This window comes from Etheostoma cragini, chromosome 3 (genome assembly GCF_013103735.1).
Source record: "Etheostoma cragini isolate CJK2018 chromosome 3, CSU_Ecrag_1.0, whole genome shotgun sequence".
Classification (NCBI taxonomy): domain Eukaryota; kingdom Metazoa; phylum Chordata; class Actinopteri; order Perciformes; family Percidae; genus Etheostoma; species Etheostoma cragini.
In genome coordinates this window covers 11,762,342-11,787,444 of record NC_048409.1, presented here as the reverse complement: position 1 = coordinate 11,787,444, position 25,103 = coordinate 11,762,342, and the positions used below count along the sequence as shown (strand labels likewise).

Sequence of the window (25,103 nt, the reverse complement as noted above, 5' to 3'; positions counted from 1 at the left end):
GCACGCACGCACGCACGCACGCACGCACGCACGCACGCACGCACGCACGCACGCACGCACGCACGCACGCACGCACGCACGCACGCACGCACGCACGCACGCACGCAGACTGGTTCTTATATGAAGGAGCTTCAGTGTTGTCGAGTGAGTCTCATGTACAGTAAATGTTTAAAAGCAGAAGTTACTGGTGGCAGCTTCGCTGGGACTAGAATGCAAAGAAGACGTTATCATAAAAATAGTTTGATATGGTGAGGGATACCATAACTCACTTTACAGTAGAGAGTTGGATGGCAAGATTGACATGTTTGTCCGTTAAATATGAAGATACAGCCAACAGATGGTTAGCTTAGCAGGGGGCCATAGCTAGCCCGGCATCAGTCTAATGGCAAGTCCACTTACCAACACCTCTTCAGCTCACTGATACATGTTTTTATATCTAAATATTATGAGGGCACTATGTATTTAAAAAGGTTTTCAGAGGTAAGATCAAATTGCTAATCAGGTCACAGAATCTGATGGCCTATAGAATTTAGTGTAAAACAAGGACCAGTTGCCAGGCAACCAGCAGATACTCCTGAAAGTTAAAAATCCTGTCCTTTTCCCAACTTGTTTTTTATATATTGTGTAGATTAGAGCGTTTTACAGGTGCTGCTAGGCAGACTGTTACCTCTGTCTTCATCCGTGTCCAGTTGTCATGCTGAGCTCATAACCGATTGCTGGCTGTAGCATATATTTAATGGAATGTCTCCGCTACAAAGCGAATACAAAATGGGCACAACTACAGCTTTACATAAAAAAAGATGATTTTCTTTTAAGACATACTGTGATAACGACAAGGTTAAAATAATTGTCCAGTACGTTTAGATCTGAGATGATGCGGCACTGTTGAAAACAGTAAAAAAAACAATGCACTACATTAGAGATATTTCACTAGTTATATCACTGAGCTTCATGACATCGTCCATTTACACTCACTCAACATGCTGATGGCTTGTTTCACATCTAAAGGGCCACAGGTTCATCCATGTAAACGGAGGAAAGAAGAATAGTGTGGCCCACAAGTTTTCTTTTTAAAGTAAAAACGTTTGTTCATCAATCAAAACGTCCAATAGCCGACCATTCCAATCAACCTCTCTCTGTCTCTCTCTCTCTCTCACACACACACCAAAGGGTAATAAAAGGCATCTTGCCTTTAGCAGAGATGCATGTGTGGGGCACTGTTGTGCCACAATGCTTCCAAGTATTCGCAGTACCATCTCACTCACACACACACACACACACACACACACACACACACACACACACACACACACCTCTTTAGTACAACAATATCAGAACAATATAGGTAATGTTGATACATGAGAATTGTACCACACAGGCATCTATCTACAGTACCATGTCTGTAGCGCTTTCATTACTGCTAGTGCATTCTGGGAGATGCCGTCTGTAATGAGTCTTTTTTTTCTCCTTTTTTTGGCTGATTTCGCTTCAGGAACAGTATTAGGCCTCTCCAGGTGATGTAGTGTTTCCTCTCCGACTCGCTTGTCTGGCATAGCATATGTATTTATATATATTTATGACAAGTATAAGACTTCAGTTTAAAAAAATAAACAGGCTCAAAGACTAGAGAGGGAAGGTCTCTGCTCTGTCTGTGTGCAGGCTTGGTGAGACTTTCTGGGGAGTGTTGCATCTCAAAAATTACGTGTCTGTTTTCTTGCGGTCTCTACGGTTTAAGGCAGTCCAGTGGAAGCTAAATGAGGTAACGTCATTGTGACCTCTGCCGCCGCTCGTGTGTGCAAGGAGTCATGGGTACTCTCACAGTAATCCTCCCTCTGTGGCCTGAATCTCTTCAGCTTCTCCTGCAGGTATCACTCCCTCTTTAAGTCAGTTTCACGTGTTAAGGAGTGAGCCTCGAGGTCACTCTCTGTCTTGTCACTGTTATTAAAAAGCCCGAACTTGCGCAGCTTCTCGCTGGCTGTGTGGCTCTCCTCCTGCAGCCGCTGGTTGTTTTCTCTCAGGTTGGCCATCTCTGCCAGCAGAACAACTTTATCCAGCTTCTCCTGGTGGAAGAAAGACAGAGAAACAGGGACTTTTCAGTGTGACTAGACGTAAGATGGAACTTTAATTTACACTTAAAGGAACAGTTCGACATTTTGGGAAATACTCTCGTTTGCTTTCTTGCAATTTAGCTGACAAGTTCGATGCTACTCTCATTCTTTGTCAACTAAATATGAAGCTACAGCCAGGAAATAGTTAGCTTAGCATAAAGACTGGAAACTGAGGGAAACAGCTGGCCTGGCACTGTCCTATAGTAACAAAAACCTGCCTGAGAGCGCCACATGACCCCTCAAAAACAACGGTTTGTCATTTATAGACTTTCGTACTGATTTTCATACAAACTAAATACACAAGATATTAAGCATAGCCGAAAGAGCTTAAGAGGTGCTGGTAGAGATTCCCCCCTCCCCCCCCGCTTTTTTCTTCTTCTTCACATTCTGGGTTAGCATTTTGTCCTGGACTTTCTACTTTTATTGGTTTAATAAAAAGGGAAAATGTAAAAAAATAATTCTCACTTTCTCCAGATCAGTGTTCAGCTGTTTTAACATCACCTCCAGGTGGTGGAGCCGACCAGACAAATCATTGGGCACCTCGTCACTGTAAAAACACACACACACACACACACACACACACACACACACACACACACACACACACACACACACACACACACACACATACACACACACAGCACTGAATATTTTGCATAGCATCAACATAAAAGGAATGTATGCGGCACAGGTCATGTAGGTGGTTGGGGAGGACAGGATTGGCTGTTTCTGTGAGTGCATGCATGCATTCTCTGGGTAAGACTGTTGTTATTTACAAATAAGTAAAGTACCACAAGATGGCAGTAGTGACAAAGAGTTGTATTCCTTGGTTTCTCTCTCTCTCTCTGGCTGCACTTCTTTACAACAACACAGTGAGGTTGTCCTACCCGCTTAAGGTCGGTGTGGTCCGTGGTGTCTGAGGAGTCTGAAACTGGACTGGACTGACCGCTGGTCTCATGTCTGGACCTCCAACCTGCGGCTCGGTCAGTGAGAAGAGGGAAACTGCTCTTTGAGCTGCAATAGAGACACATGACACGTTCTAAAAGCTGCATAAATGAGTTTTTTTTACCCAAGTGTCCCTCGGGATGCATTCCACAATATCACCTGGGCACAGGAGGACCTGGCAGCAGGTCAGGTTATGGATCAAGTGTTGGCCTGAGCCAAGTGTGTTTGTCAGTGACGTGATCGTCTTTGTGATCGTAGAGGAGACGAGGGACGGGAAAGAGACAGCCAGAAAAGAAACGGCAGCTGGGAAGCAGAGCAGGCGAACGTGTACGAGGCGCAGAGGAACAGATCTCTCCTTCTTTCCCAGGAGCGTCGTGTGACAGAGGAGAGCCGAGAGTCAATAATCGGATATTTAACAGAAACGATCAACAGGTCAGAGTCTCATGATGGAGACCTACTGATTTTTTTTCGTGTGGACCATATGCCAGTATTTAAGAGCCTTCACTCTTACAGTAAGAATTATGGCCAATGAAAATGAATGTTTAAAAGTTTAGTAAATTAATTAACGTAAGCGTTTACATCCCTAATGCAAGATGTGTCTTACTAAAAGATAATGGAAGTAAAGGAATCTGTTCATTTTAATTACAGCTTATTACACATGCTATTTCTTTTAAAGTAGCAAGTCACAAAGTAAGCAAAGAAATCATGAAATACATTTTTTATGCATCTGTGATTCGGAATCAAGCCGAAGCGTGAGGTGCCTAGAGCTACCCAATGTTACCTCCATGTGGGGCAAACATGCTCAGAGAGAATAAATGTATTTCAACCAGAAAGAAACAATCAGAGTTATGTATATGTGACTTTCAGCCTAAAACAGAATTTAAGCAGAATTTTTGGTCCAAACCATGACAGAAAAATTTAAATGTTACATTTAGAATTTCACACTGAGTTGAACAAACCTAATCCGGATGTGCCTCCATCCTCACCTTCGTAGGCTTTAGCAGCATTGACGAGGCTGGACCACTCGAGTCCACAGGCTGTGTCCGGGAGAGGCATTAGCCCGGGATCGAGCCTCTTCAGGGGGGGGACTTTGTCTCTAACTTCTGTGAGAGACATCTCCGAGGCAGACAGAGGCACTGAGGGACAGGAGAGAAAGATAGCTGCAGTGAGTAACCAAAACTCTGCCTGAAACAAGGACATCCAACTATGTTGTTGAAGTTATGAATACAACGGTTACTTTTAACTCATGCATAACATAGGATTGCTTTCACCACTGAGCCCCTTGGATTCCCACAGAATGAAAGTTGCCAGTTAATACCCTCAACACAGCAGTGTTGGCAGCAAACATTCCACACCGTTTTTAACAAGTTTTGCTCACCCGTCCTAAAAACTAAATGAAAACCGTTGCTGCGGCTGAAACTCACCCTTCTTGCTCTGCATGTGGTTGGAGGAGACGGCGTGTCTGCGTGTGGGCAGTGTGCACGTGAACAGTACGTCAGTGGGCGCTGCCGGCTTCTCTGAGTTGGCGAAGCTGGCCTCTCTGCGCCCGCTGCACAGCGACTCATCTGAAAAGGTGCGCTGCAGGGTTCGTCTGGGAGACTATAGGGAGAAAAGTGACCGAGATCAGAGAGCTGTGTGTGCAAGTTCATCAAAGTAAGACTGGTGACTGATGTAATGCTCCAGTGTCCCGTGTTCCTCACCGGATCTCTCTGCGGCGCCTCCCCCGGGTTGTCCATGATGATCAGTTTCTTTAGGTCGTCTTCAATGGTGCTTTTGTACGTCCGGCGGGGAGAACGCAGGTCCCTCAGCGAGGCTCGGAGCCGAGGTTGTCCAAACACGTTTTTTGCGTTTGTATCCACCTGCCTGGAGACACAAGACATGAGCACCAAAAAACCAAAGCATACTATGTATCTTCTGACCACAGTGAACCTAAACCATTGACACTTCCAGCCCATTTACAAGTCAGTGTTTTATTAGTCTGGCACAACAGAAGTACACAGCCAGAATAAAGGCTGACACGCGCCGGATGTCAGGCTTTGTTGTTACTGGTCACTGAAACAACAACCTCCTACATGCTGAAAATGGCAACTTTTGACAAAAATGTGGATCCTGCAATTAGACAGGCCTGGTTGAGAGGCCCGCTTGTATCTTTTGGTGAATGATTGTAAAGATTTACAAAGAATAGGTTCACGGCATTTATTATCTTACAGGGAAGTGCTAGCATGTTTGTCCACTGGTTATGGAAAAATCTATTCATTTTAATCATAACTCATTACACACACGCTATGTTTTAAAAGTAGCAAGTTGTCCCACAGTAAGAAAAAAATAAATGAAATACATTTTTTATGTATCTGTAATGTATGATTGTAAAGATTTACAAAGAATAGGTTTTTATTTATTATCTGTTCTGTCAGAGGCACTGTCGCTGCCTCCAGAGCTTAGCAGTGCCCAAGACCAGTATGATTGGTTTAAAGAAATGCAAACAAGCTAGAGAATCTTTTCTTCTGCTATCCCAGAATGCATGTATGTTGTAGCCAGGCCTTACACAGAGTTGTGCCTATAATTCCGTATTTTCCTCTAGTGAATGATCATTTTAACCTTTTGTTGTATTGGTCACTTTTTAAGGGCCAAACTGGTTGGGAATCACTGCTTTACACAACATTTGTATATGATCCTATTTTGCATGAAAAGGAGATGGATTTTTCCTTGCATGGTTTGAACTGCAGACTGGACTGAGGAGTGAGGATATATTATATTTAAACATTTGACGTTCCAAGAACAGAATGGAGGATTGCTGCTCATTGGTGGAGACCAAACAATACATATAATATGGTCAGAAACGGGACAACAACCCTGACTTCATTAGTGAAAATTATGTTTCTAAATCAAGGCTGCTCATTTGAAGCTCTTAGCCAATAACTTACTTTTTGCTGTTGCTGCTGTCAGAGCTGGATGTCGTAGTCAAGTTTAAAGGTGACGGGCTGGTGTCCCCGTTCTGCCAGGCCGGTTGTCTGCTCTTCCCGTAAAAGGCCTTCGGGGCGGAACTGGACAAAGGGATAGTGCTTAACTGAGCTGAAGTGGGTGTTGTCGTAGCGGCTCGGATGGGACGGGCTTTCTCAGCTGTTGGGGTCCTGTAACCTTGCGGTGTGTATGCCCTGAGAGGACACACAGATACACACGAGATTAATGCATCACAATGAACAACAACATGAAAATCTGTTTTCTTGACCACAGTTAGCCACAGAAAGATGTTTGGATTTTCTCTGCCTGCTTTAGAGGATGATACAAATGGCCAAAAGAAAGGGACAGGACATATACAATTGGTCACGCGTACCAGGTGTAGTATAAGAGGAAAAGCCTTTTAATTTTTTTATGAGCTGTTTTAGTAAATATGGCCAAGTACTGCATTTTACATTATATTGTTTACTCTGTGCCCCTTTGCAGGATCATTCAAAAAGTCCTTTTTGTCAGCAACGAGTTTTAGCAAATTGACACATTGAAAAGGATTAGTTCCAACATTTTGGGGAATAACCAAAAATCTGCATCCCTAAAGTGTGTTAATTAGTGAGCCTGTGGTAGATGACTTTAATTTTTTTTTGGCTAGCTGTTTCCAGTCTTTCTGCTAAGCTAACTGCTGGCAGTAGCAGATATGAGAGTGGTATTGATCTTCTCTCGACAAGAAAGTGAAAACGCATACTTCTCAAAATGTCAAACTATTCCTTTAAGAAAGAAGACATAATCATGCGATTGAGTGGTTGTGGGAGCCACTATAAACATATGACCCAAATGATCAAAGCATAAATATTTTTCTTTTGCTTACTGAGGGTACATTTAGTTTCTTTTACTGCTCTTTGTGTTGTCTTTCCACATGGTTATATTAATGCATCATTTATTTTGTAGCATACATCTTCCTTTCCTCCTCTTCATTGGTCAGTCAATGAAGCCAGAAGTCAAGGTTGCGTCATCTGTTTAACAACAGTATCACCAAGCAGATACTATAACTACTGACTAACACTTACTGTAATCCTGTCACCAAAACTAACAACACCTTACAACACTATCAGTCTGTGCACAATACCTGTGATGAATCATCTGTGTCCTAAAGCTTTCTGTTTTAATTTGATGTCTATATAACGTTGATAGTTCAATACATCCCAGGCACAGACTGCAACATCAGATTCAATGACACTCAGGGTTTAATCCAACACAGAGTGGTCAAAGCCTGTGTGTGTTTGTGGGTTTTATCCCTGCGTGCATTTATGACGTGGGGGTGGCAAGTTCACAAGTAGAAGGGATCCGGTGATGATCTGTATGTTTCACAAGGATTAGGCTGCTTTAATCCTTAATCCTTTAAAAGATAGATTTTCATTCATCAAACTATTGTTTAAAATCTGGTGGTGGTACATTTCTGCTGATTGATGCATCGTTACTCAAATAATGCAAAGATTCCTCAAAGCACACATTCCCTATTAAGCTGAGCAGAATTAAAATGCAAGATTTATGTACACAACACTCTGCATTCAATAAAAGCCAGCACCTATCTGTTGTGTAACTGAGCTTAATATTAGTTCATGTCGGCTTCATAAAAATAAAGGATGCATCTCATCATTGAGTCTGTCCTTTACCTGGGTTTGAAAGCATCTATTTTATCAGTGCTGGAGCCTGGAGGAGGGAAAGTCCTGGTCCGGTACCCTTTGTTCTGATTGGCTGCAGCTGGTATGATGGGCGAAGACTCTCGTCTCCTCGCTTCTCCGCTGCTCCTTTCCAGGGGCAGCTCCGGGATGCCGCTGTACGCCGCAAAGCAGTGCATTGGCTTATGGGAATGGCTGTTGGACATGTTTCCAGGGCGATTGTTGTTGTAGTGGTTCGAGGCGTCGATGCCGCTGTCGTTAGACCCGCCCTTGTTGTGAAGGTCGAGGTCAGGGTCGGCTGGGTCGCCGGGGCAACCCCCGCCTCCTCGCTCTCCTCCAGCTCCTCCGTCGAACCAGCGTTCGTCACTGTGGCTGCTTGAGGCGTTACTGGACAAAGTGTTACTGCTGGAGTGGCTGGAGTACTGAGTCTCGCCCTGCAGAGGACAAGAGCGCAACATTTAGACACACTCACAGACGCAAAGAAGATGAACAAATGAGACAGGGTGAGGATGAGTCTGACCTTCGAGTGTCTGTTTGGAGAGTCTTTCCCAGGGACATCCTGTCTGGTTAGTCTCCTCTGCCCTCCTCCACCACCTGGTCCCCTAGACGGCGTCGATGGTACATGCCAGAGGGGTTCTAGACAGAAAAAAAACACACACACAGACACTCACAGGATTAAAGAAAATTACACTGAAACTCCATGGTTGGCAAAGAGGATTAAATACTTATAGCACATTTAAACACTGACCTCCACCCACCAATGCACATAATCAGACTCAGTTGTGCAACACACACACACACACACACACACACAATAAATGAAAGAATGTAGTTAAATAATATAACGTGTCTGATTAACTTACGACCAGCAATAAATTATTTTGGCCTCATTTCAAAATGGCAAACATGTTAAACTGTTGCCATGAGCAGTTAGGGAGCCATATTATCATTCATTTGCAGTCATGTTTTTGGCCGCCTGATGAATGTAAGTCCAATACTCACTCTTTTATCTCCATATTTCGTCTCTACTACCAACTGAGAAAAATAACTGCACCACTGCATTTACCAGCTAGTTGCTTACTGTTTCCGTCTGCTGTTCGGTGCGTGGCAGGCGGCGAACAGTGTTTTTTTTGTTGAGCTTTTTAAAACACTGATGAGAGTTGTGAGAGTGAATCAAAAGAATAACATTGCTGCCGGTAAACCAAAACAAAGAGCTAGAAACGCTAAAACTTTAAAGAGCAGAGGGGAGCTGCAGATCTGTGGGTTCATCACTATAAACAATCCCTCTCACATACGTAGTGCATCAGTAGTCATTTGATCCACTTTCAATATAAAAAGATTGATCATAGGAGTTTGATAGAAATGCAGCAAGTGCACAACTTATTGCACATTAATATCCTTTTATCAGAAGGCAGTGTACCTGTTTTGCAGCGCTCCATGGTGCTGTCCTGACTGGTGAAGCCAGAGGAAGACTCTCCGCTTGAGTTGATGTCCACACTGAGGTGGGGCTCATAAGGCAGCAGGGGGCGCTGTCCTGCTCCATATCTACACAGATGGATCATAAAGGGAGGGACGGCATGTTATTATTAAAACACTTTTATTTTTTATAAACTAGCACAAACACATGTGCACACACACACACACACACACACACACACACACACACACACACACACACACACACACACACACACACACACACACAGAGAGAGAGATAGAGAGAGAGAGAGAGAGATTGGATTTGAATTTCTGTTTCTGTTTTGCATCCCGATGGCGGTTGAAAAAGCTAATTTCTCTGGTTGGGCGAGATATAATCAGCCTCCACACAGTGAGGAAGAGCCGCCCACACAACAGATCCCTCCGTGAGGAGACTGTGTGTTTATACACATCTAACTGCAGACATGAATTAATCATACAGCCTCATCTTACGAACAGACAAAATCCACCATTAGCGCACAAAGCAGTTGTTCTGAGTAACATTGAACACGCTTAATCAAGATCAAAGGGGTGACAGAGGTGAGCTCGGAGAACATAAAGTCACCTGTCGGGGGAGGGTTTGTAGCGTACGAAGGGGCCTGGTGTGATCCCAGGTGGCCCCATGGTGGAGAGGCCGACCAGGCCTGAGGACGGAGAGGAGAAGCTGGCTGAGGGGTTTCTGTAGGGTAGCATTCTGTCGCCTACTGCAGGAGACAGACTGTAGTGGTTCTCTGGGTAGCTCACTGGCCTGGAGGACATACAAACAGGGTGGTTAACCAACAGAACAACAAACAGACCCCAGAGAAGTGAGGTACAGGAATAAGACTACAAGAACACAAAAAACATTTATCTAACTTAAATGACAAACATTCCAGGATTTGGTTGTGGTTATTAACTTTGGCACAAGACAGTGAGACACCAGCTCCAAGCAAGATGTGTAGGTAGCAACTGAGAACAAAAAGGGTTCAAACTAAATAGTGAATATCTGTTCCTATCAGTAATCAATATCAGATAATCTCCATAAATAATAATTGCTGATATTTACGCTACCGATAATATCAGTTCACTAAGTTATAAATAACCCAATTGGGTCTCTTCTGTAATTTACTAAATCACAGCGTAGTGGCTCTCTGAGTCTCACCTCTGAGAGCTGGGGTGCTGAGGCTCCCTGTAGGGAACAGGCATCAGGGTCTTGTGTGAGCGGGGCAGGGGAGGAGGTGGGGGGCCCATGGGAGCCCAGCGCTGCGGGTTGGAGGCACTGAGCCCTGGAGGAATGGGTGGGCTGTCCCATCTCCACGTCTGGCGGGGGGAGGGTCGATAGCCTGCTGCCAGAGGCTCAGGTTCTGGCTTCTGCTCCATGGTCTTCATCTCATACTCCTCTGTGCAGCCCCTACAGAGACACCCAGCACAACAAGTGAATCAACTTAACCTGCTTGCCACTTAAATGTCCTCGCCTTCATCCACAGATTTTGATCCTCAGCAAAAACGCACTGATGAGAAGCAGCAGTGTCCTCTCTGAAGATCTGGAATGCAGCTGAACCAGCTTCTGTACGGAGTTCAGTGTGTGAAAACTGCTCAATAAATCTTTTTTTTGATCAACTCAGAACACAACCACAACTAAAATGTGTTCAATGTTGTCATAGCACATACCTTTTTTACACATCATCATTCCACTCACACAGCCTGCCACAGCTAAGAGGATGTATTTAAGTCAAGACAAATACCGAAAGAAAGACAGAGTAGGAGATGAGAGAGAGAGAGAGAAGGGCAGCCAAGAAAGAAAGGTGTGAAACTCATAGTAAACCAAACAAGGGCAGGAGTAGGATTACAAAAACAAACAAACACAGAACAGCAAAGACGATTCAAAAAAGAGAGATGTGCCTTAAAGGGTTGGTTCACCCCAATTAGGACTGTATGTAATCATTATTTTCATTATAAATCATTCTACAGAATGTTTTTTGAATGTTATTTTGTCCGACCAAGTCTTAAATCTAAAGATTAATTTACTGTCATTTTCATATTTAAGAGGGTAAACTACTGACATTTTGGGAAATTTTTGCTTAAAACTGATTATTTGAACCAGAAATCCTCTCCTCACTGTATTTGTCTCTGTTCTTCACATTTAAAAAAAAATTTAAAAAATCTTTAAACACATTATGTAAGGTTTTGAATTGTGTATGAAATGTGTCAAATAAACTTGCCTTAAATGACAAATTGATTATCAAAATTGTTGCAGGTCAATTTCCTGTCTATTAACTAATTGATGAATTACTTTTTGTTATAGCTCTAAACCAAAGTACAAACAACAGGAACAACAACAACAAACAAACAAACATAAACACATACATATGCTTAACAGTTCCAATTTAAACTGTACACTGTGAACAGTTTGGATTATTCTGATTAACAGCGACATTATAAATTGCTGTAAGAAATAAGAAACATAGTTATTCAATGCTGTGAGCAGAGTAAATTAAATCCCATTCACCTCAATTGTATTGAGGTGGAAGAAGAAATCTCATTGGCACAAATAAATAAACATCAAAACTATCTGCATGGACAGATACCAGCAGGTAAGTGAGAAAATATGTTTCTTATAATTTAGATTTAGATTCTACTAAATGTAGAGCCTTGTCAAACTACACCCTCCATCTACTCTGCTACAAGAATGTAAAACATCAAATAAAAGCTGTAGATATGTAAACAGAAAACACAAATACGTCTGTGGAAAATAACAACAGTGCACAATTATCTAATCAATGAACACAACACGTGGTTCGGATACTACAAACTCAATCAATATCCATATTGTAACATAGCAGTAGTACAAACCTTACAGAGAGCAGAGCCTACATATGTTAACATGCAGTGTTCAATCAAGCTGACACAGCTGGAGCACACACACACACACACACACACACACACACACCCCCCCACACACACGCACACACACCCCTTTCACCTCTGTATCCGTCCATCTTGCGCGAGCACGGCCACGAGTCAGAGCAGAAAGGAATAATACTTCCAAATCTGGTTTCTCTTTCTTTCTCTCCTCCACCCGCCTCTCTCACTCTCTGTGGTGTTGAGACATGTCCTCCTTACCGAGCGCTTCTTTGCCTCTCCAACTCAACAATCCCAGCTGCTTTGTCTCTCTCTCTTTTTTTCTCTCTCCCTCGTTTTCATTCGCACGGGGCCTGCATTTTTAATTAATCACTTCCACTCTTTTTTTATTTATTTTTTGTGGTCTCCTTTTTTCCCCCTGCAGATTCTAGGCCCTAATCTCATGCAATCTGCTTGCCTGGCACACAACGATGAATGAGTCAGAGTGTGCATGTCTGTTTATGTGTGTGTATATGTGTGTGTATCAAAGGGATTTAATATGGTGTAATTAAACTGCCTCCAACATTAAAGATATTTAACCATTGCGTGATCACAGTCAGCCACAATCACTGTTTTTAAAAGCCCTGGCTCTCAGTCAGAAACGCAACACACACCCACACACACCCACACACACACACACCCACCCACACACACGTCATTTCTTCACCTCGACAACACCACATCAGCGTAAAGCCTCGTTATTCTGTCTTTGTCAAGACTGTACGTGTAGATGAAAGGTTGAACGGCAGGCAAAAGAAACCGATCGTGGGAGGAGGGGAAACAAGACGTAAGCCTAGTAAGCTCAGATGAGACTAGATATGAAGGAGGAAAAAACAAAGAAAGGCAGGTTTTATATTTTTGTTTGAGTTGAACGAATGCTTGGTTTTGTCTAGTCTCCATGCCTCGTTCTGCCTAGTTCCCCTCGAACCAAACATTGTTCTTTCACTCTGTTCACTCGCTTCCTCTTTTTACACACTCCCACACAAAATCCCCTCAGAACATTGGAGTCTGGCCACTACCTCTACCATGCTTTTGTGTGTTTGAGTGAAGAGCGCCCTGCACACACTCTGGCTCATTTATGTCCTTCCACTACTGCCTTCTAACACTCAGCAATGCTGTTGCCTCAACATCTGTATTCACCACAGCGGTTTATTAATTTAGCTTCAAAGACATTTCAACACACCTGCGAGGCCCCCCTTCTTCGTATGGAGGAATGATGACAACTTTGACCGTGACCGACGTCCTCAGGAGGTCGATCATCTGCTCGTGAGTCAGCGTCACTGCGGCAACCTTGCAGATCTCCACCAACCGACTGCCCTGTCTCAGTCCCGCCTGCCAGGCAAAACCATATTCCTCCACCTTCAATAAAAAAGTGAAAAAAATACAGAAAAAAAAGTCTTCAAACAAGCGAGTTATGTGCAGCCAAGACATTTTATAGATGAGTATTAGGGATCTGGTGTGGCACATGGTTATCTGATGGTACCTCAGCCACGGTGCCGTCCAGGCGAACATGGAAGCCCAGTTGTCCCAGTCCGTTTCTTCTCAGAGTCATATCCACGGTCTCACACCCCACTGTCAACGACTGGCCAAGGAGAGGACACGATGCGAGCAAATACATGTTATTTTATATAATTTACAGTATCATCATGATGTTAGGTCTCTAGGTATCTGCCAAAACAAATCATAAAACTCCCTGAAAGGGGAATTTAATTAGCGGGAACAGTATTACTTACTGAAATCTAGAAATACTATTATCAATGTGCACATAAATTATGAGACAACATCACCTAAAATTATGTATTTATTTGGAATTTTTAAAACAATGAACTCTTATTCCACACACACACACACACGCACACACACACGCACACAAACAGTTTTCTGTTGGATTAACACAAAGCTTGCTGTTGCCCAGAAAATCTCCTTTTTTTAGCATTTAATTAATTGAATTTTACAGGGATTATAACAATATGAAATGCCTCTCATCAGCCAGTGGAGCAACTTCATTGAAAAAGTAAGTTATATGGTTTCATAGAGTCTCTTATGCTCTTCAACATTTGAGTTTATATTTTATTATCAATCTAATAAGGCTGGATTATATTTGTGAAGGTTATCACATTGTCCACGGCCATTCGAAAAACACTTGCTACTTGCCATCTTCACAGTTACTTCTGTTTAAGAGTTTGATGTTTTCCAGGATGTTAAGGAAAACTGAAAAATGTATGAACAACAATCCTCAACTGTAGAAATCCTCTCAACTTAACGCTACAAGGCACATTTAACAGAACAGAGGGGTAACACGGTCATGAAATGAGAACAATTTCACCAATTTTTAAGATAAAGCTGCAATGAACTACATCTTTCTGTGTGGGTGTGTGTGTGTGTGTGTGTGTGTCCCTATGCCGGTAAAGTAGCGGGAGCAGGGAGTTGCTACATCCCCAGAACTAGAAGGCTCATTGATTGCGGTTCACCGGCTGTTTCATACAACAAAAAGTACAAAAAAAAAAACATGAAAACTGTCTACTGTACGTGCAAACACAATCGTACGCTAACATACGTTACATCTAAGTTAGATGCACGCTAATTTTGTTGCTGGCAGTTGCGCACATATCTCTGGCTAGAAGGAAAAAAGGGAACGCGCAGAATCTCGAGACAAGCCGCACCCGCGCTTGATTGAAACAAGCTCATAGTTAGATAAAGTTGTGAAAAAAACACCAAGCAACGGGCCCGTTCCAAACTGCACTAGTATTAACAAAACCCAGGGACTTGACAGAGAATGTTTTTAAGTGGTCTGAAGACAAACCTTTGCACTGAAGGGCTAAAATTCACATCATGATCTCCTATATATCATCTATATAAGGGTACCAAACAAATGCAGTGAAGAAGAAATCTGCAAGATAGTTAAGAAAAATGTCAACCATGCTTTATCAACCAGCGCCGGCAAAGAGACTACAAAAAAGGAGGAGAGAGAAATGCAAAGTATTTTTAAAACAACTTAGCAAATATTTTATGAGGAAGGAAATGCATTCAGAAAAATGTTCCGGCCCCAAGGAGATACACAATGTGTTTGGTGAAAAACATAAAATGTAAATATAACTGTTTTGTGTACATCCTACTTCACACTGTGGTCCCACATACAACACAAGCTATTTGCTTCAAAGGTCACAGAGATTTCCTGATCACTTTAACACTGTTACACTTAAACTGGAACAAGCTCTAAACTCTCACCTTTAACCTCTGCACCATCTCTCTAATGTCTGGTGCACAGCCCTCTGGTACCCGCACAGCGATGTGGTCCCCTCTGCCGTAGAAGATCTTCAGCGCCAGCCGCTCCGGTGTCCAGCCGATCACGTCCGCACAGAAACAGTTGAACACAACCTCTTTGGTGGAGCAGTCCGTCAGCAGGACGTATTCAGCCGACAAACCCAAGGCACAGGGGAGCTCCGTCCCACCTCCGCTGAAGTCCTGGGCCTGGACCCTCCAGGCGATGGCCCCCGCAGCTCCCAACTCCGCTCCCTCTCTCGCCTTGGAGCGCTCCCGTTTTTTAGATGCGAGGGAGATGAGGTTGTTAAGCTTGCCAGCTGAGTCCAGCGGAGTGCTGCTGACGTAGTTCTCCGCCAGGTCACGCAAGTACTCCTGCCGGGTTCGTGTCGCCATAGTGTGGAACTTCTCTGACTTGTGCGCAGCAGTTTCTGCATTGATAACTTTGGCTAGAAGGAAGTTACGAAAGGTTTCTGGGTCACGGAAGGTGACGCCGCTGGGGATGGGTGGGCCGAAGGGAGGAACATCTTTCATTCTGGTCACAGCAACACTAAAAGAAAAGGTGCCACAGATTTGAAGTGTGAGAAATAGTTTTTGAGTCATAGTTGTGTGTATATGAACATGAGCTTTGTTTAAAACATTTACCTGTAACAGGTGCCTTCAGAGCAGGGGTTGTGCACACGGACAATAACAAAGACGTGCTGGAAGTGTGAGCGAATATTCTGCGGGGTGAAAGGCAAAGCCCCTGGCTCCTGAAAGATTATAGTGACAATGTCGTTCCCTATGTGCCTCTTTCTCAGGAGCTAAGGAAGAAGAGAGAGAGATAAGAATGTCAAATTAATAAAATGATCTTACATAACTGGAATATCTTACATAACTGCCATTGACACAACAAATTGACTCAACGATATTAAGAGAGAGTCTGACAAGGGAAACGGGAGATTGAGACGCTCATTGCTAGACACCAAACAACAGCTCTTTATGAAATTTGTTTTTTGGATTCTGTGTGGTCTATTTGTGTCTTTGTGTGTGCTGGTATGTCCGTCTATGTGTGTTCGTGTAGCAGACGTGGCATAGAACCCAGGCTGTGTCTGTGGTGTGGCGTTTGGCAATTCTCTCTTCATCTGCAGAAGGAAGTGTGAAAGTACCAGTTATGTAATCCAGCCCACTGTTTGGCCACAGATCAATACAGACACATTCTGCAGCCAGCCTTCACTCGTACTAAGACTGCAAGTTTAGCCTGATGTGGTGCTTATTAACATTAACTGTAATGGTTAGAATTGATCATTTGGAGAAAAGGAGTTTTTGATATTTTATCAACATCTTCACCACTCAAGGTTTCTGCCTAAAAGGGACTTTTTCCTAGCTACTAAATGCTCCCTCTTGTGTGGATTACTAGAATTGTTGGGTCTTTGTAAATTATAGAGTGTGGTCTAGACCTACTCTATCTGTAATGAGTCTCAAAATAATTTTATTTTGATTATGTTAGGATTTTATACAATGAATAAAATTGAATTGAATCTTGATTTTTTTTATATTTCAGCGTTCCATTCTAAATAGGACTAAATGCTGTTGATATGTAAGATTCAACAAGCATTTACCATACATTTCATCACTGGTCATAAAAGGTAAGTGTATAGGCCTAACCTGTGCTCTGCTTTTCCTCCTTCTATATTTCTACTTCACTCCTTCTGCATCTGTTCATTCACTGCAGGTTTTATTTATTGTTGAATGCTGACACCTAGAGGTCCATCTGAGCAAGTACTCAATCCTCCGCTGTTGCAGCCTCTAAACCTCTGGATGGAGTTATTGTGCCATTTATAAAAATTACACTTTCCGATGTAAGTGTTGATACTTAGACAAAATGTTCAAACACACTTTTAATTGACTCAATTTAAAAAGGTGCCACCTTCAAATTTCTCGTTTACTTACCATTTACAAAATGTTTGACAAAATGATTAAACTTGATTAAAACAAACATTAGATTACCATGGCTATGGTAATGAAAGTATAATTTTCCGTTTCACAATACTAAAATATTGTCTTTTCAAATGTTTGCTGAGGAACAAAGGACTTCTCCATAGCCTACACTGCTGACACATTGTACACTGAGCACCCACAGGGCCTGTCTGAGCATGTGTCCATCCGTGTGAGCCTCTCACGCAAACACTTATGCAAACCATTAAAAATACACACAGGTAAAATGTCTTACACACAGGTCACTGACTCATGCAGTCCACACTGCAAACACACAGTGCACAGAAGAATGTGTAGGTAGACAGCTTTATTCAAAGAAGTAAAAAAAACTAAACAAAAACAAGGGAGAAAATGAAGTAACTGCTCACTGCTGAACCCCACCCAGCTCTGATCCAGTTAAAGAATGAGAGGCAGAGAGTGGGCAAAAGAAAACGCCGGTAAGTAAGAAAGAAACAAAAAGACAGAGAACAAAGACTATAATAACAGGAGAGTCTGAATAAAAGAGGAAAGAGACTCTAAATGAAGAGCGTGACACAAGTCACGAGTTTCCAGTTTAAGAATTCTTGCTGTTAGTTTACGACCCGACGCAAACGGAAGAGGCTTTAACTAACGAAATTTGTGGATGTGTTTTGCAGCTGTACACACCATAACATGGCCTGGGATAACATACAATAGGGAAGGTGCTCATAATCTCTTACCTGCTGTGGGTTGTTGGGCATGTATGGCAGCATGGTAGACACGTGGAACATGACCTCGTAGCCCTGGTAGGTGGTGTACAGGGAGTGGGTGCCCGTGGAGTCCGCTGGAGTAAGACATTTTAATTGTTAACTACAGACAACACTGTGATCTTGAATTGGAGTCTTTAAACCCAATAGTTCAAACACAAGTTCTTTGAGGGATCATGAGGATGTCAATACTATCATTGGGCTTTTCATGAGTCACTTGGCCTGGCTATTAATTGCTGGTAAGAGAAAAAGGTCTTACTGCTTACTGAGAACTGGAGTGGTAAGGAGAGAAAGGAGTGGACTGTTTTACTAATTTGGAGGAAGATTGCTTTCTGTTTCCTCAAAAACGGCACCAGTAAAAGGATTTAAAAATGTATTTTACCACTGAAGACTTTAGGTTGGCTACACACTGACTGCGTCACGTAAGCGTGGCATTTCTGTTGCGTGTTAGCTGTGTGGAATTTTTGATGTCCTACACACCAGAAACATGTCTGATTCGGCGCTGCTAGTTGATTTACAGGTACATATCTCAGGACATAGCGCCGAAGGATTCAAACTCTGTAAAATGGGTAAGTGGGCTGTCTTTATTTTTGTGTTTATTTTAATAACATTAATAACTTTGTGTAGCTCTAGAGAGCCTATATTGTAAGCCAACCTGATGTTGCACCGTTGCAGAAAATGTATTTATGTTTATTACATTGATATCTGCATTGATGTCAAAACCGAGAGACTTTTTAAACATCAACACATCATTTATTATTATGTATTTGTGTCAAAATGACAAATAAACATCTTTTCCTATTCTGTTATGCCTGGAAACGCTTCCAACGCGCTCGCGAGAAAAATAGGAGTCTGTTCTATTTCTAGCTTGTACACGTTTTCGGTGCGGCTGGAGCCACGCGTGTCACACAGGCAGTGTGTAAACTCTAACCTGTTACATGGGAGCCGAAATCAAAACGGTCATGCCACGCAGTTAACACGCTCACGCCACGCAGCTAACATGCTCACGCCATGCAGCTAACACGCTCACGCCATGCAGCCAGTGTGCAGCCGGCCTTAGTGTGTGGAACGAGATGTTCACTTAGGACTCTCATTCAAAGCATTTTGCTGTATATTCAAAAAGCTAGCTGCATGGATGAAAGTTTGGTTCATAATTCATTTAAATGATTTTAGTGTGTCTAAGCATAGGAGATGACAATTACTAAGAAAATATTACTAAGATTACTAAGAGTAAGCATAAGATTGCCATCTTAACTTTTATGTAAAAATGACTCAGGTGCTTATTCAGACATTAGACCAACATGCAAAATAACATGTGCACGTCTGAAAGGGGCTCTTCTGAACACTTACTCTTTGTGTCGAGCTGCGCAGCGTATTTGGTGAATCCTTTGAGAAGCACCTGCTCCCCAAGCAGCTCCAGGAAGGCAGAGAAGGCGGGTGACGCCTCCTCGTTGTTGTACATCTCCTCCTCGGTGCTCTGGCCGGCACGGCACAGCAGAACACCCACCTTGTGCTTCTGACTCAACTACATGGCAGCGGAGAGATAACATTAACGTTACACACACAAACGGCTGAAACACTGGAGTGGGAGCCTGGTGCTTTTAATACAACTTGATGTCAAAGTAGAGGTTACAGATAAGAATTTAACTGATGTATATATGTACCCAGCACCACTTCGTTGTTGTAAAAAACACCTGCACAAAAAAATAAAAAGAAGCCAATTGCAGGCTAAAACACCCCCGCCTTGCACGTCACCCTTCATTAAATAAAAGGTGAGATAACATGGCTAAACATTAAAGCTTTTATGGTCACACACTCATGCTCAAACACACCACACCCGGCTGCACTGAGCTTTCACTGACCTTAGTCCGATTGTGGACTTTGCACCAACACTAAATCAGATGTAGACACTTTTCTACACACTACGTGAGCATACCATAAGCCACCGTGTAACCTATCACTTCATATGTATTGCTTTGTATCATTTTAGCCAATGTGACTTATAGTCACTGTTTCAACGGAAGCATCTGGAATTTATTGTCAAATTTCCAGTTTTATTACACAATCCCAAAAATAAAATGCCAGTGCAGTCAGAGACAGACATGTTACCCACCCCCTGTTCGTCCAGTTTAAGCAGCTGCTCTGTGACTTTGGGTGTGCTGAGCGCCAGTCTCAAACAGGAGACGTTGAGTTCGGGGACGACTTGCTCCAGGACTTCCTTGAGCGGCAGACCCCGCACCGTGCCATGCCTCCCCGTAGACGCAACCGCATCCTCTAAAATGGAGCCTCGCAGGGTCACAAGCTGAATGAGGGGGAAAGAAAAAAAGGTTGCAATGAATCACCAGATTTAACGACTATAGATATCTAATATCACATTAAAATTATCAAGAAATAACTACATTTTCTCAAAGTGTATGGCATTGTCAATTTAAACCCCTTAAGAAAGATTTTGGTGGACATTTAAAAAAAAAAATCATACCGGTCCTCTTATAAATCGCTTTGATCAGACCAGGAACGGAAATATTATCACCCGTCATCTTTACTATTTATCTGTTTATTTCTTTCCTGTCTTGGGGAAAGAATACTTGCTGGTCAACTTACCAATTACTAAAAAAAAACAAAAAAAAAACTCCACTCTATTTTTATTTCATTCTGTCTTTAAACAAAAATACTTGCTTGGTTACATACTTTATATATTAGTTTTTATTTATTTCCGTTTTGGGTTTTTGGTTGGTAGGCTTTAAAGCTGTTGTGTATAATTATTTTGTAACATATATTGGATACTATGAACACTATGGAGTTTATGTAGTAATACTGATTGATTCTGAGATAGATGTATTGAGAGCACTCGGAGGTCAGGCTCAGCTACAGAACCACGCCTCTGTAAAATGGAGGAACGGATGATTAGCAGTCTGGAAGCTTGAAGTGGGTCCATCAGATGAGGGATGCCCTAAAGCAGCACTCCTTCTCTCCTCCAACACACACACACACACACACACACACGCAAACACACAAGCACGCACGCACACACACGCGCACACACACACACAAGCATGCACGCACGCACGCAGATCTTAGTTCAAGAAATATTGTGAATTAATAATACGCTAATATTATAATAAGAAGTATTGTGCTGCCATAGAGTGCTGCTCCCTGGTGAGAGGAAATTGGCCTGCTTCAAAACAGTGAGCCAGTACAGTAATAACCTCAGATGCAGTTGGGAGGAGCGGGGTGATCCTTTTCACCGCACACAAACACACGCACAACTACACACTCAAAAAAGGGTTCATTAAAAATGCATGGCAGACTCCGGAGCTCGCAGGGGCATAAGAGACAGTTGGACCTCAGAGACTCGGGTGTGCAGAAGAGAAATGAAACTTGATAGACACGTGGCTGAATTTATGGAGCTTTCGTTTGAACTCAGCTTCTGTGCGACAGTGCAGTGAGTGAGTGACTGCGACATGCTGAGCCGGAACGTCAGAGGGCTGTGTGTAAAAATGGGTGGTGGAGGGAGAGAGAGGAAGTCTCTCCAACCTTGCTGAGTCAGCACTGCTGCACAGAATGAACTGACAGACTTAAAGGGGGGATGGATATTTGAGAGCAGCTGCGGCTTGAGAGAATTAAGTCTGCAATGAATCTCTTTTCTCCTGTGTGGGAACAGTAGGCCTGGGTGTGTTGGCTGTGTCTGTTAGCTGAGCTCTGTGTACTTAGATGGTGAAGAGGCTCCATTGTTATACCAGAGCTAAGGTGATGAGGCCAGGCAGCCATGTAATCCAGCAAAAAACAACACAGTGCAGAGGAAGAAAGTCTGGATACGTGAACACAATGAACAGAAGCTAACTTTGTTTGTTTGCTTGACCTGACGATGCTTAAAAAGGTTTTCATTAAATATTAAGTTGGTCAACCAAGCTATTCATAAAGACCTCAGATAAAACCTATGAAAAGAAGAAAAAAAAATAACAGAAGCCTAATATTTGTTCATGGGGTCCGTGTTCAACTTATTGACACTAGGACTGCAACTAATGATTATTTTGGTTACAGGTTACCTGCCAATTTTTCATTAACAAAATGACAAAATATGTGATCACAGTTTCCTCAGTATTTTTGTTTTTTGTTTTAACCCTCAGTCCAAAACCTAAAGAAAAGCTGGAACAAGTGAATATTTGGCATTTTCTGCATGAAAAGTAACTCAATCGATTAATCAATTATCAGATTAGTTGCAAATGAATTGTCTGTCGATAATAAGCTCATTTTGCTGTTGTAGTTTGGTGCTCTGGAAGCAGAATCTCTAACAGTAAATGAATATAAATAACTTCTTTGTAGTCTTTGAACAAGTCTGAGAGAGATTCTCTCCACGGAGTATTTCTCCACAATCGCCAACCCGTCACTCAATACGTTACAACTATTTGACCCATCAAAGTGGTAAAAGGGGTTGGGTGTGCTCCCTGTGAGAGCAGGCCAAACACTTTGATCACAGCGGCCAATGTTTGGTTTGGTTTTGCTGTGCTGAGCCTCGGCAGGTGGAATTTTCCACTGGCAGAGAGGGGGTGAGGGGGGAGGTTAAAACTAGGGCAGAGAGGGTGACAAGAGTCACAGGTAGGGACATAAGGGGGCGTAAAATGAAAGTGTGTGTGATTAAATTGTGCACACGCTTACTGACTCATCACTGACTCATCAAAAAGAAATGCTGTAGAACAAACACACAAACGGGAGATCCTTCATACCTCGCTTGTTCGGACGATAAGGCGGTACTGGTACTGGTCTTTCAGGTCTTTGGTGTCTTCCAGTTTCTCCCTGCGGATGCTCACGGCCACAGCACCCAGCTTATCCTCTGTCCCAAAGTAGTTTGAGTGCTCTGGTGAAGGAGAAATGGAGATCAGTGTTTGTGTAGAGGGGTAACGTGTCTGAATATGGACTTGAGTTGTGGGTTTTATACACAGAGTAGTCTATGATACATTTTAAAGTCATTTAAAACAATAATAACAGTAATATTAGACAATTATCAGAAAACATAAGGGAACCAATCTGCAACAATCCTAATGATTGATTTTAGCAACCTTTTTAACAAAAATACCCAAATGTACCGGGTTTAGCTTTTAAAATATAAATATTCACGGGTTTTCACACTTTTCTATGATAGGAAACTGAATGGGGCTTTTGGACAGCTGGTTGAACAAAACAAGGCAGTTATTACAAAAATCTTATAGACTTAAAAAACATTACGAACATTTTATGAGACCAAAGAACAAATCTAGATATTTATAATTGTATTCTCAGTCGTCTATGCTTTTTTCTCATTAGGCAGCTGAACAAAAACTTTCCTTAAGTGAAGCTATAGCAATAAACTGGAAATATTTTGATTTAAATCAGTAAATATCTCAGTAAGTTACAAAGAATTGGTTTCGGTAGTTTTTGGTTCTTGATGCTACAGACATATTTGGGTCAGTAACAAATAGGTATTGAGGTTTGATATAATAAAGAAAAAACAGTACATTAACCTTCAAGAGATAGAGATGAGACAGATAAGAGAGGAGTTTGGCTCTGGTGTAGGAAGCATCACTATAGAGGAGGGGCATTAAGTCTGGAGGACTGGACTAAGACAATGCCCTCTAGTTATCAATACAATAACATAATTAGAATATCAATTTAGCTAACACAAGCCGTAACCAAGATCAAAAAAACGATAATTGTTACAAAACAAAGTGATGATTATAAAATATAATGTGGTTGTTTGGTCACAGAGATGCTGAAATGTTTCTGATGCTTTGTAGAAGCTTCACTTCAATGAAATACAATTCAATACTGCATATATTTAAACTTTAAAGCAACAAATATGTCCATCTTTTAAATCCAAGAAACAAACTAAAAATGTCAATTAACCCTCTGTGGCTTGCTACCAGTGTTGGCACACAACGTATTCATCCATTACGAGGCTGAGACAAAGCTATCAACGCACTTCACAAGCATCTTGCACGTCCTCTTCTTAAGCTCCTAAGCTAAGCCGTGGTAATGCCAACACCACAGGCAGTGTGGTAGATTTCTCCAGACCCTCGGGGAGGAGTCTAGCTATTATTTCTCCCCTATCCCCCGTCTGACTGGAATGAACCGGGATGGGGTACACATTAGGAGACTCGGGCCTGCTTAGCTTCCATGCCATGTCCCGTGGTGAAAATGTCAGCTTTTTGATGAGGCTTCTTGACAAAACACAGCAGACAATCACAGTTGCGTTCTGGGGGACAGCTAAGCTGAAAATGAGTTAGCAGATGAACATATTTTTGGAATGATAACCTTTATCTGTGTGGCTGCAGGCCTCACAACCCACACACACGCGCTCCTCACAGCATCTGTCACTAATTAGGGTGCAGCCAGATGATGCTTGCCAAGAGGAAGTTTCATCCGCAGTGTTTGAAGAGGCTACGTTGACAATAAATGCCAACAAACACGTGAACAGACACACATCTTACACACGCACACAGCTTCTCTCTCTGAAGATAGGTGTTACTTCTGACACCTTAAACCAGATGTAAAACAAATGTAAAACCAAGCTTTACCACATTAAGCGCTACTTTTTTATTGAGAGGCAGGTGGAGTCTTATCAGTTCAGAGTTAGCCAAAAAGCTCCAGTGGCAGGTGCATGTGATATAAAAAATGTCGGAGCATTGCCAGCTCGGCGCAGTCTGCTCAGGCACGGCTAAATATCAACTGCCATAGATGAGATGTGGGGAATGACACTGGAGAAACAAGTTCTGCGCTGTCTGTTTCATACAAACTAATAACAGCAAGTGGCCCAAATTGAAGTAGAAAATGTCATCAGTATGAACACAGTGTTGGGCCATTAGTCACCCCTAGCATTTTTTTGTTGCAACTCAAAATTATTTTTATTATTGAATAATGTCAGTACATGAGATATTGTTTGCAAATGTTTAGATTTAATTTTTTGTCTTGTCCTACTGAATCTTTAATGTCAAGATGGCTCATTCAGTACAGTTTGATTACTTGTTGGGTTTGATTTAGTTTTTTTTAAAATATATATATATATACAGTGGGTACGGAAAGTATTCAGACCCCTTTAAATTTTTCACTCTTTGTTTCATTGCAGC

General features: G+C 42.3%; 1 protein-coding gene across 1 annotated transcript in view; it reads right to left on the bottom strand.

Annotated features, from left to right (window-relative positions):
- Positions 1–809: 809 nt before the first annotated feature.
- The window catches only part of sipa1l3 (signal-induced proliferation-associated 1 like 3), a 73,590-nt gene continuing 49,296 nt past the window's right edge, over positions 810–25,103 (bottom strand). The window contains exons 5-25 of the mRNA XM_034867745.1: positions 24,023–24,197; positions 22,728–22,907; positions 20,117–20,305; positions 19,354–19,528; positions 17,977–18,080; positions 15,947–16,104; positions 15,269–15,851; positions 13,524–13,622; positions 13,224–13,399; positions 10,302–10,550; positions 9,726–9,908; positions 9,105–9,229; positions 8,205–8,320; positions 7,679–8,118; positions 5,978–6,208; positions 4,754–4,916; positions 4,478–4,652; positions 4,040–4,189; positions 2,996–3,122; positions 2,574–2,655; positions 810–2,060 (exon numbers count right to left, since the gene is read on the bottom strand). Coding sequence (XP_034723636.1) covers positions 1,869–2,060; positions 2,574–2,655; positions 2,996–3,122; positions 4,040–4,189; positions 4,478–4,652; positions 4,754–4,916; positions 5,978–6,208; positions 7,679–8,118; positions 8,205–8,320; positions 9,105–9,229; positions 9,726–9,908; positions 10,302–10,550; positions 13,224–13,399; positions 13,524–13,622; positions 15,269–15,851; positions 15,947–16,104; positions 17,977–18,080; positions 19,354–19,528; positions 20,117–20,305; positions 22,728–22,907; positions 24,023–24,197 — 4,072 coding nt within the window. The 3' untranslated portion in view covers positions 810–1,868. The remainder of the gene's footprint in view (positions 2,061–2,573; positions 2,656–2,995; positions 3,123–4,039; positions 4,190–4,477; positions 4,653–4,753; positions 4,917–5,977; positions 6,209–7,678; positions 8,119–8,204; positions 8,321–9,104; positions 9,230–9,725; positions 9,909–10,301; positions 10,551–13,223; positions 13,400–13,523; positions 13,623–15,268; positions 15,852–15,946; positions 16,105–17,976; positions 18,081–19,353; positions 19,529–20,116; positions 20,306–22,727; positions 22,908–24,022; positions 24,198–25,103) is intronic.